This window comes from Colobus angolensis, unplaced genomic scaffold (genome assembly GCF_000951035.1).
Source record: "Colobus angolensis palliatus isolate OR3802 unplaced genomic scaffold, Cang.pa_1.0 Scaffold177, whole genome shotgun sequence".
In the NCBI taxonomy this organism is placed as follows: domain Eukaryota; kingdom Metazoa; phylum Chordata; class Mammalia; order Primates; family Cercopithecidae; genus Colobus; species Colobus angolensis.
Window position 1 is genome coordinate 505,724 of NW_012114899.1, and position 12,014 is coordinate 517,737.

The 12,014-nt window shown below is 41.2% G+C and overlaps 1 protein-coding gene across 2 annotated transcripts in view; it reads right to left on the reverse strand.

Annotated features, from left to right (window-relative positions):
- Window positions 1-36: 36 nt before the first annotated feature.
- The window catches only part of PAPSS2 (3'-phosphoadenosine 5'-phosphosulfate synthase 2), an 88,517-nt gene continuing 76,539 nt past the window's right edge, over window positions 37-12,014 (reverse strand). For both annotated transcript variants that reach the window (XM_011938747.1, XM_011938746.1), the window contains 4 exons: window positions 5,842-5,977; window positions 3,583-3,851; window positions 1,994-2,223; window positions 37-1,397 (listed from right to left, as the gene is read on the reverse strand). In XM_011938747.1, the coding sequence (XP_011794137.1) occupies window positions 1,259-1,397; window positions 1,994-2,223; window positions 3,583-3,851; window positions 5,842-5,977 (774 nt within the window). In that variant the 3' untranslated portion in view covers window positions 37-1,258. The remainder of the gene's footprint in view (window positions 1,398-1,993; window positions 2,224-3,582; window positions 3,852-5,841; window positions 5,978-12,014) is intronic.

Consider the following 12,014-nt stretch of genomic DNA (forward strand, 5'->3'; position numbering starts at 1 on the left):
ATTTTTCTTTCTTTTTTTTTTTTTTTTTTTTTTTTAAACTGCAATAAAATCAGTGGAGTTCAGAAAACTCGACCTTTCAGCATCCAAGAAGGCAGCTTTGTAAGCACTTTCTGTTCAAGGAACTTTGTTAAGCAGCTGAGGGGAATCTGACCCAGCCCCTGTGTTGTCTGGTGTAGACAGTGCACCAGACTGGGAGTCAAGTGGCCTGGGTGCTCCTTCACTGCCACCAGCATTTCCTAATAATGGCAAATTTACATTTTGTTACAGTGCTCAGCAGCTTACAAAGCACATACATGTGCATCATCACAATTTGTTCACCTGTAAGATGAAAGGGCTGGATTCTTTGTTTTCTGTGGTCTTTCCAGTTCTAGTGCCTTGCTAGTCTGACAGTGTGAATTACTTTTTATTATAGCTGACGCTGCTGCTGCAGTCAGGGCCATCCTTTCTGCAGGACACAATGACCACAGCAAAGAGCGGGAAAGATAACTTTCCACAACATCGCCACATTGTTTGACCTCCTTTCATCAAAGCGCTGTACGCTATTAAAAGTCACCGTTTAACTGGAGTTACATTATTCACAGAGGCCATTAAGACTTCTCTTCTTATTAGACAATATAACTTTTGTGACAGAAATAGGCTGCACAGATCTCTAAGATTAAATTCATGTTATTGCACATTTTGTTTCTCCAGTCAGGTCTTCAACACATAAGGTATGATTACAACATTAAGACTTTGTACAGCATGAAGTAAAATATCAGGAAGAAGCTTGATGTGAGCCACACCTCTTTTAGAATGACAAAAAAAATTTTTTTTTTGTTTTGGTCAGTTGTACAGAAGAGGATGCTTAATTTGATATGTTTTACAACTGATAAATGACATTGTTAGAGTGCAGGTTGGCAAGACATGCGGGAAAATATATTCACTTTTCAGCAAGTAACTAGATACATGGTCAAAGCCTTAAGAAATCTGGGACCTGCCTGCTCAGATGCAGTAGAAAATACATAGAGCTAATTTTATTCTGAAATATATAAGAATATTGCTTTCACCTGCTAAGATTTGGTCTTCAGTTTGACTTTGTATGTATGTGTGTGTGTGTGTATGTATATATATATATATTTAAATTATAGACACAACTTTTACTTCATTGTAAAAGATTAAAATGCATCATTGAGAAGCAATTTAATACAAAGCATCTAATCATAAAAATAGAAAAGGTAATCAAAGAGCACTTCAGAAAGAAACTCTGGAGCCAAAGGCATTAGTTCTTCTCCAGGGACCTGTAATAATCTGTCAGGACCTTCCATGCTTTGGGGGCCATAAAGCCGTCTGGGGGATTCTCTCCTTCCCGGGCGAGCTTCCTCATACGAGTTCCTGAGATGAAGTCAAACTCACTGTGCCTGTTACAGGGTGGCAACAAAGAACTCAGTGTAGGTAAATGATATCTGCCTTAAGGATTCCTGGAGTAGGTTATGGTTTTTGAGACCCACGTTCTTTCTGTAAAATGCTGCATCTTTGAAAGTGGGCACTCCTCTAAATCTTCAGGAACTTGCAGAAGAAAAGGGAAATAATGGCAGCTATCCCTTCAGTATTTACCATGCACATATACTGTTCCTGGGAAGTGTCTTGAGACCAGAGACTGTCTTCTATTTCTCTGCCTATTTCTGTGAGCCCTCAGCATGGGGAGCAAGTGCTCCATAAATATTCATTGCAATCTCTGTGTTGCTTCTTTTCACTTAGTGTGCCAGGCACTCCGCGCATGCTCAAGAATGCATGTTGAAAGAGAAATATTTATAGATCATCTACTATATGCAAAAGACTGTAGTACAACTTTAGGGGACATAAAATATATAAGACTACATCTTGACTCTCAAGGGACTCAGTCCACTTGGGAGCATGTGGCAATGCACTGGAGAGTTTTTCGAAGGGCCCAAATTCTACCTCATCATTTCTATTATACAGATGTTGATAAAAGAATTTTCCCCTGAAAACCTACCTTGCTGGATCATAGAAGTCCATGGCTTTTTTGGTTTTGTTGTAGGCAGCCACTCGGAATGGAATGATTTCCACAGAGGTGAGGCCAGGGGCCATGCTCAAGACCTTGCCCCCATGAGTGGGTTCATACAGATCCTTCTTGGTTTCAGGATGGGGCATTCCTGCAGGGTCCCTGCCCACAATGTAGAAATTGGCCCCTGCAATCATCCGGGACCTGCAGTGCCACTGGACCTAGGAAATGTCACATAAGGGACATGCTGGTCATTATGGGTCAAATCTGTGGGTCATGGTTTATGGAGACACCTTTACTCTGCTTTAAAAGTAATTCAGTAATGTGAGTCAACTAAGAATTGCAAGAAAATCACTGAGGTTCTAAGACTCCATCCACTCGTCATGCTTTGTTATGTTAGATAGGGTAGGAGCTCTAAAGGTAGGCTTCCTCCCTCATAACTCAAGGTTGTATTTCTTCATCTCTTCAAACAGGCTAGCAGGACAAGAACACTCAAATCTTAGTATTCTACAGAACTGTACGGATTTTACTTTCCGGTGCCTCCCTATTCACAATAAATTGCAGTTTAAAGGAAATTACAAACTCCAGTATCTCATTATCTGACTGCCATTAATGATCTAATTACCTTCCACATGCAGATGCTGATTTCAGTTCAACAGAACACTTGCCCTCTGTAAAGCCCAGATAGCAACACAAAGGATGGAAAGGAGAGCTAGGGGCCTGGAACTTTGATCTGATTGAAGAGAATTAATTCATTAAACTCAGTTTGGGGCATTCCAAAGGGTTGTGACCCTTTCTATTCATCATACTTGCGCAAGGCAAACTCGTTCAGATCCACTACACTGGTGGTGTAGTGGGACAAAGAAAATCTCTGTTTGATAAGCTCACTGTGTTATGATAAAAGGGAGACATTTATCTTTTAAAGATATCCTCTCCTAATGAAGCTCACAGGGCATGGTGAGTAACTGGAACTTCTGAAATTGAATATTAGGTTAGATACAACTTGCCCTATAACCCAGTTAAGTTTCATTAGCCACCTCTTTCACTTGCCAACTTCCATATTCTCAAAGGCAGTGTAAAATAGATTTGATGTTTCTAGCATTTTTCTTTCTTTTTTTTTTTTTGAGACAGTCTTGCTCTGTTGCCCAGGCTGGAGTACAGTGGTGTGATCTCGGCTCACTGCAACCTCTGCCACTCAGGTTCAAGTGATTCTCCTGCCTCAGCTTCCCAAGTAGCTGGGATTACAGGGGCACACCACCACACCCAGCTAATTGTATTTTTAGTAGAGACAGGGTTTCACCATGTTGGTCAGGCTGGTCTCAAACTCCTGACCTTGTGATCTGCCCGCCTCGACCTCTCAAAGTGCTGGGATTATAGGTGTGAGCCACTGTGCCCGGCCTTCTAGCATTTTTCAAATACTGAGTGGAAACATAATGAAGCTGGATAAAGAAGAGACATCAGAACATTCCAGAATCTGCTTATGAGGAAGCAGAAAGGATCCCAGAGACTCATTTACTCTTCTATGTAAAGTTTGAGTCTGAATTCCTGACTCTCAAAGCCCAGCTCTGGGAATTACTCACCTCTGTAGGGCCAGCATATAACATGGGAGACGGAAAGATGGCAACAATGGTTGACTTGGGATCCAGGACCCCTTCCTCGAGCACAGCCGCGTGCTGCTTCATCCGCCAGTCCAGAGGCACATCGTCATCCTTGGTCCAGCCGCCCAGAGGGTGTAGCAGGAGGACTGGGTGCTTGTAGCCCCTCTCTAGGAGCCTGCGGCGAGTGTCCTGCATCAACAAAGCATGGCCATTGTGAACAGGATTGCGCAACTGGAATGCAAACACCGCATCTGGGAAAGGAAAGCGGAAGAAGGAAGGTCATAGAAGCACATGGTATCATTTCTCCACAAGAACAGAAAGGACACAACTATGTTTATTGTTCCGTGCATTCATTATCCACTGGCTTTTTTTTTTTTTTTTTTTTTTTTGAGAAACAGTCTAACTCTGTCGCCCAGGCTGGAGTGCAGTGAGCAATATCGGGTCACTGCAACCTCTGCCTCCAAGATTCAAGCTATTCTGCCTCAGCCTCCCAAGTAGCTGGGATTACAGGCGTATGCCACCACACCCATCTAATTTTTGTATTTTTAGTAGACTCAGGGTTTCACCATGTTGGCCAGACTCATCTCGAACCCTGACTCATCAAGTGATCCACCTGCCTCAGCCTCCCAAAGTGTTGGGATTACAGGCGTGAGCCACTGCACCCAGCCTATCCACTGGCTTTTAATAATCAGCTGGAGAATACAGGTGCGTCTTTAAGAGGTGTTAATCCAATGCTAACCAACACCAGCTTGCTGAGACAGGGATGAGACGCAGAGGCAGGAAGCTGCTTAGGGGGAGCCTAACTCAGGAATGAAAAGATGTGTTGCCAGGACCTTTCCTGTACACTAAGGCTCAGGCAGGGCCAGTGTTAATTAGTCCTCTTGTACCAGGGAGCCTAGAGGGAGGTGAGTAATTGTGAGGAACGTTTTCTGGGGCCTGTGCAAAGGGCTACAATCTAAAGACATAAAAAAATTTTGCCTTCACTTTAAAGAAATCTCCAAAACTACTCCATTTAGTGATGGACTCCTGAGAGCCTTAATTTTTTTTATCTGGCAATGAAATAATTTTTATGTCTATAATATGAAAAACTTGAGAAATACAGAAGAGCCTAAAATAGAATATAAAAATCACCAATAATCCTATTATTACTTTTTCTCCCTCTTTTTAAAAATGTATACAATAAATAATAAAAATATTTTCATCCAAACTCCATCCCCAAGAGGTAACCACTGTAACCTGCAGTTTGGGGCATGTGCTGCCAGAGACTTTTCTGCCTCTATACACAGAAGTAGGTTAGGGATTTTAGAATTATGATATTTTGTTTTCCAAAATATGATTATGCTGCACATATTGTTCTGCAATTTGCTTTTTCACTTAATAAATACACTTTAGGTATCTCTATCAGTGAATATTTTAAACTGTTGAATAGTGTTCTAATATATGGTTCTAATATATAGTACAACTTTATAAAACTGTTTCCATATTATAGACATACGAATAGAAGATGTTTTCAGGTTATTTTTAACTATAAAAATGCTGAAGCCAGGCATGATCCCAGCACTTTGGGAGGCTGAGGCAGGGGGATTGCTTGAGTCCCCAGGAGTTTAAGACCAGCCTAGGAAACATAGTGAAACCCATTTCTGCAAAAAAAATTTAAAAATTAGCAGAGTACAGTGACATGTACCTTGTAGTCCCAGCTACTTGTGAGGTTAAGGTGGGAGCATTACTTGAACCCAGGAGGTTGTGGCTGCAGTGAGCTATGGTCATGCCATGGCACTCCAGCCTGGGTGACAGGGTGAGACCTGTCTTTTAAAGAAAATGCTGATTCCTGGTATCCTTAATTCTTTAATCAGAGGGTGGTTAGGAGTATTAATAAATGCAGTAGGGGGCGGGTGCGGTGGCTCACACCTGTAATCCCAGTACTTTGGGAGCCGAGGTAGGTGGATCACCTGAGGTCAGGAGTTTGAGACCAGCCTGACCAACATGTTGAAACCCTATCTCTACTAAAAATATAAAAATTAGCTGGGTGTGGTAGTGGGCACCTGTAATCTGAGCTACTCAGGAGGCTGAGGCAGGAGAATTACTTGAACCTGGGAAGCAGAGGTTGCAGTGAGCTGAGATCGCGCCATTGCACTCCAGCTTGGGTGACAGAGCAAGACACCATCTCAATAAATAAATAAATAAATAAATAAATAAATAAATAAATAAATAAATAAAATGCACTAAGGCCAACTTACATACCAGCATTCATTTCTTTACATTTCTGTTTGAGCTCCAGAGGTGTCAGACGGTATTGGTCCAGCCCATCATTCCACCTTATTTTCTCCAGCACCTGAAGGTCTCCACCAACCAACCAGTCCCCACTTTCCATCACCATCTAGAAAGAATATTGTTATGATTGCTAATGATTAATCATGATTTCTATTTTATCTGAAAAGTTTTCTCGGCCAGGCGCGGTGGCTCAAGCCTGTAATCCCAGCACTTTGGGAGGCCGAGACGGGCAAATCACGAGGTCAGGAGATCGAGACCATCCTAGCTAACACGGTGAAACCCCATCTCTACTAAAAAATACAAAAAAAAAACTAGCCGGGCGAGGTGGCGGGCGCCTGTAGTCCCAGCTACTCGGGAGGCTGAGGCAGGAGAATGGCGTAAACCCAGGAGGCGGAGCTTGCAGTGAGCTGAGATCCGGCCACTGCACTCCAGTCCGGGCGACAGAGCGAGACTCTGTCGTCAAAAAAAAAAAAAAAAAAAAGAACTGCCTTCAGTTCTTCAGTATTATTTCTGGCACAGTGTTTCTCAAACTTTTTGGTCTCTAGAACCCTTTATGCTTTTAAAAAATTATTGAGTACCCCCCTCCACCATGAGCTTTCGTTTATGTGGGTTATAGCTATCATTACTTTTCATATTAGAAATTTAAGCTGAGAACATTTAAAAATATTTACCAATGCATCTAAAGCTAATATTAATCAACCTATTGCCTGTTAACATATATAACATTTTTAGTGAAAAACAAGCATTTTCCTCCCCAAATGTAGGAAGTATGGTATTGTTTCACATATTTGCAATCTTTTTAATATCTTAACAGAAGACAGCTGGATTCTCATATCTATGTCTACGTTTAATCTGTAGTAATATGTTGTTTTGGCTGAAGTATAAAAAGGAAGTCCAACTATAGGTAGGTAGCTAGAAAAGGGAAGAGGATTTGGATAGCCTTTTTGCACAATTGTGGATATTCTTATTTGATACTACACCAAAACTCAACAAGTGTCAATTTCTTAAAGGTTTAAGTGGCACTGTGGAATCTGAAGTCATATTAATGCACTTTTCATACTCTGTTACATTAAAAATCCATTGTGCTTTGGATTAATCATTCACCCATGAATGATTTTGCAATATTATATATTGGCCAATTACAAACTATTAGTTCACTGAGTTTGTAAGTCTTCCAAATGTTGACATATTTTATTACAGGATTTTTAAACACACAAGTGTTAATATCATTACTAGTCTCATCAAAAAGTTTTCTAAGTACTAGGAATCTGCCAACCTTATGGTGGTGAATAAAAATTTTCCAAAAATTTTTTGCTTGAAACCTCAAGATTTATCATTGGCAATGAATACTCTCAGCTGTTTTCCTTGAATTATCAGGTTCACTTTGTTCAGTTTGAAAATTATCTACCAAATAGTCATATCTGAATAACCGTAGTTTATCAGTCATGCTTTCAAGTAAACATGATGATCCATGAAAAAAAAATAGTGGCCAGTATTGCTTGTAGCACAAACCATTGTACAAGTACTTTTCCTGAAGACAACCATTGTACAATGGTATATGTAGCAGAACTACTTTAATGTGTACTTCCTCTTTTGTAACGGAATATTAAAAAGATGTGGACTCAAGGGCCAAGATTTAATCATCGCTTTTACAACTTCATCGAGAACAGTCTTAGGTGAAGCTAGCATTGCTTTTACTGCAAGTGCATGATGATGAATAGTACAGTGACTATGGATATAGTTGTCATTGTCTCGAGTCTAAAGTGACAGCAGTTTTAGCCCCTATTGCTTTTGTACCAGCAATTCAAATGTCAACACAGAGAAAAAGGCAAAGAATGTCTTAGTATTATGAACACAGTTTTGAGCTTGGGGATTCTCTAGAAAGATCTTGGGAACCCTCAGTTTTGTAAACCGTACTTGAAAACTGCTGCTAGGACATTCCTAATACAGTCTGATGTATCTTAGACTATTTCCAATAAAGACCTAAATTAGAGACCCTGGGGGAAAAAATTGGACAACTTGTTTTCTACTGGTTAATTATAGTTGAGCACAATTTCTATGGAAATTCTCAAAAGAAGCAGCCTTCTTCAATTACATCTGATTTTAAAACAAAAGGAAATCTCCAAAGAGCAGCAAAATGTAGCTAAATTCATTTCTAAGGCTAAACATAGACTATTAGCTAAACCCTATTTTTTTTAAAATAATCTTTGACCAGGGTACCAGGACCACTGAATGGGGGAAAGGACAGTCTCTTCAACAAATAATGTTGGCAAAACTGGATATCCACATGCAAAGGAATGAAGTTGGACCCTTACCTTACATCATATACAAAATTTAACTCAAAATGGATGAAAGACCTAAAAGTAAGACCTAAAGCTTTTAAACTCTTACAAAAAATATAAGGGAAAAAGCTTTATGATATTGGAGTTGGAAATGATTTATTAGACATGACATCAAAAACATGGGCAACAAAAGCAAAAAAAAATTGCAACTACTTCAAACATATGTGCATCAAAGAACACAACAGTGAAAAAGCAACCTATAGAAAGTGAGAAAATATTTGAAAATCATATTTTCTGATAAGGGGTTAATATCCAGAATATATAAAAACTCCTACAACTCAATGACAAAAAAATTAACCCAATTAAGAAATGGGCAAAAGACTTGAATAGACATACCTTGAGATGATCTACAAATGGTCAAAAGCATGTAAGATGCTCGGCATCATTAATTATGAGAAATGCAAATCAAAACCACAATGAGATATCATCTCCCATCCATTAGGATGGCTACTATTAAAAAAACAGAAATGGCTGGGCACAGTGGCTCACGCCTGTAATCGTGAGCCACTGTGGATTGGCTCACAGCAGGTGGATTGTTTAAGCCCAGAGTTTGAGACCAGCCTGGGCAACGTGGTAAAACCCCATCTCTGCATAAAATATAAAAATTAGCCTGGCGTTGTCGTGCATACCTGTAGTCCCAGCTACTCGGGAGGCTGAGGTGGGAGGATCACCTGAGCCTGGGAAGGTTGAGGCTGCAGTGAGCCATGATTGTGTCACTGCATTTCAGCCTGGGTGACAGAGACCCTGTCTCTCTCTCTCTCTCTCTCACACACACACACACACAGAAAAGAGAAAAATAAGTGTTGGTGTTGGCGAGGATATAGAAAAATAAAAATTGGAACCCTTGTACACTGTTAGTGGGATTGTAAAAGGTCCAACCGCTATCGAAAACAGTATGGAGGTTCCTCAGTGAATTAAAAATGGAACTACCGTATGATCCAGCAATCCTACTTATGGGTATATATTCAAAGGAAATGAAAGGGTCTTGAAGAAATACTTGTATACTCATGTTCATAGCAACACTATTCAAATAGCCAAGAGGTGGAAGCAACCCAAATGTCCATAGATGGATGAGTGGGTAAATAAAATGTGGTATATACATACAAGGGAATATCATTCATCCTTTAAAAGGAAGGAAATTCTGTCACATGCTATAACGTGGCTGAACCTTGAGGACATTATGCTAAGTGAAATAAGCCAGTCGCAAAAAAGCAAATATTACATGATTCCACTTATATGAGGTAACTAAAGTAGTCGAATTCATAGAGACAGAGAGTGGAATGGTAGTTACCAGGGGCTGGAGGAAGGAAGAATAGGAGAGTTGCTTTTGTTTCTGTTTTGGTTTGAGACAGATCTCGCTCTGTCACCCAGGCTGGCATGCAGTAGCTCACTGCAGCCTCTACCTCTGGGGCTTATGCAGTTCTCCCACTTCAACCTCCCAAGTAGCTGGGACTACAAGCACGCCACCATACCTGGCTAATTTTTAAATTTTTTTTTGTAGAGACAGGGTCTCACTATGATAACTAGGTAGGTCTCAAACTCCTGGGCTCAGGCAATCCTCCAACTTCAGCCTTCCGAAGTGTTGGGATTACAAGCGTGAGCCACCATGGCTGACCTGGGAGTTGTTTAATGGATACAGAGCTTCCATTTTGCAAGATGACAAAGTTCTGGAGATTTGGTTCACAACAATGTGAATACGCTTAACATTACTGAGTTGCACACTTACAAAAGGTTAAGATGATAAATTTTATGTTCTGTTTCTTACTCTAATTTTTTTTTTTTTCCAGAGGAACCACCATTTTTTTAACTCACTGAGGATTTCACTGAGGTTACTAGCAATCACTTTTCTATTCCCAGTCTCAGCTGAAAATGTGACTTCAGGAAAGGTGGGTGTGAAGAGCACCTGGAGATCTCTAGCAGAACCACCTTCATGCTGTCCCACACATTAGATGGCCCAATTCTGGCCCCCTTTTGTTGTGTCCATCCCATAAAGGCAAGAAGACCCTTGGTGGGAAGACCCACCCAGAGTCATCACCTACTCTTTTGATCACAATCTGGGTACCCAGAACTCTAGAATTTCCTGCCCAGTCAACTCTGAGCTTGCTGCTAGGGCCTGGAAGAGCTTCATCTCCCAACCCGTCTTTCTAGGGTGGACCACACACTCAGAGCAGCCCTAGTTCTGAAGGCAGGCCAAGCAGGGAGGGTCTGTAGAGGTTGTGGAGAGAGCTCAGCCATGCAGCCCGGGATGCCCACAAATCAATCCAGAGGACCCACATAGCACAGGAAGAGGCCAAGCATAGAAAGAGAAGGGAGAGTTGGTGAAAGGCCAAGGGCCAACTCTCCACACACTACCATATTCTGATGCAGAACCCAGAAGTCTCTACATTTGAACCTGGCTTTCCAGTTTGTGATCAAGGCACAGTTGTCAAAGTAGAAGGATCGAACATATTTTATTTAGCAGTTTGTTAGTTATACATGTAACTTTTAAATATGATGTATGGATCTCCATTTATATTCTTGCTCTGGACCCCACAAATATTAGGGGTGAGCCAGGGTTGAAGAATGGTCAAACCAACGAAAAAGAAAAACATGGCTGCGCACGGTGGCTCACTCCCATAATCCCAGTACTTTGAGAGGCTGAGGTGGGCGGATCACGAAGTAAGGAGTTCAGACCAGACTGGCCAATATAGTGAAACCCCGTCTCTACTGAAAATACAAAAAATAGCCGGGCATGGTGGCAGGCACCTGTAATCCCAGCTACTCAGGAGGCTGAGGCAGGAGAATCACTTGAACCTGGGAGGTGGAGGCTGCAGTGAGCTGGGATCGTGCCACTGCACTCCACCCTTGGCAACAGAGCGAGACTCTGTCTCAAAAAACAAAAAGGAAAAGGAAAGAAACAAGAAAAGGAAAACATGGCAACCTTTGTTTTTTCCTATAAGTTTAAATATTTTCCATCTGGTATTGAAGTATAATCAGTTACAGAGGTGTGTCTCTCGTAGTCACTGACACAAATACTTACATACTTACAGCCAATCTTACTCCTCAAACATGTAATGGTTCTACAATCCTTCCCCTAATGAAACCCCATAGACCTTTCACCACTTTCCAAACACAACTTTGTTACCTGAAATGTTACAGAGAAGAGGGAGGCAAGAGTGAGTGAGAGAAAGCTGATTTGAAACACCTAGTAGGAAGACACGAAAATAGTGATGGTGGACCTGGTTCACATCCCCGTTATGGTCAGATATTGGGGTTTACTATGACCTGCATTCCAGAAAGGTTCAGGGAGTGGGGTATGGGGATAGAGCAGTGGTTCTAAACAGAGGCTGATTTAGTCACTCCTGGTAACATTTGACATCTGAAGATAATTTTGACTGTGACAACTGAAGTGCTATTGGCATCTAGTGAACAGAGGCTAGGGATGCCACTAAATACCCTACATTGCACAGAACTGCCCTCTCAACGAAGAATTATCTAGTCCAAAATGTCAACAGTGCTGAGGCTGAGAAACCCTGGGGTAGACAGAAGGCAATTATGCGAGGTTTTTGTATGTGTTTTCATGGCCTCTTTTCTAAACTCTGTGCTCAAATAATTCAAGAATATTTTCAAATATCCATACCTATACATATACTTTCTCCTCATTGCTTAGAGTTGGACACAACACAATTTTGAGAGTTGACCACCAACCCCCCTGAGGATGCAGTAATTTATTCTGGACACTAGGGGTCCACCCTATATTGCTCTATCTATTGGTGACGAGGGCATCAAACCAAATTCATCCAGCATCCAGCCTAAAAACCT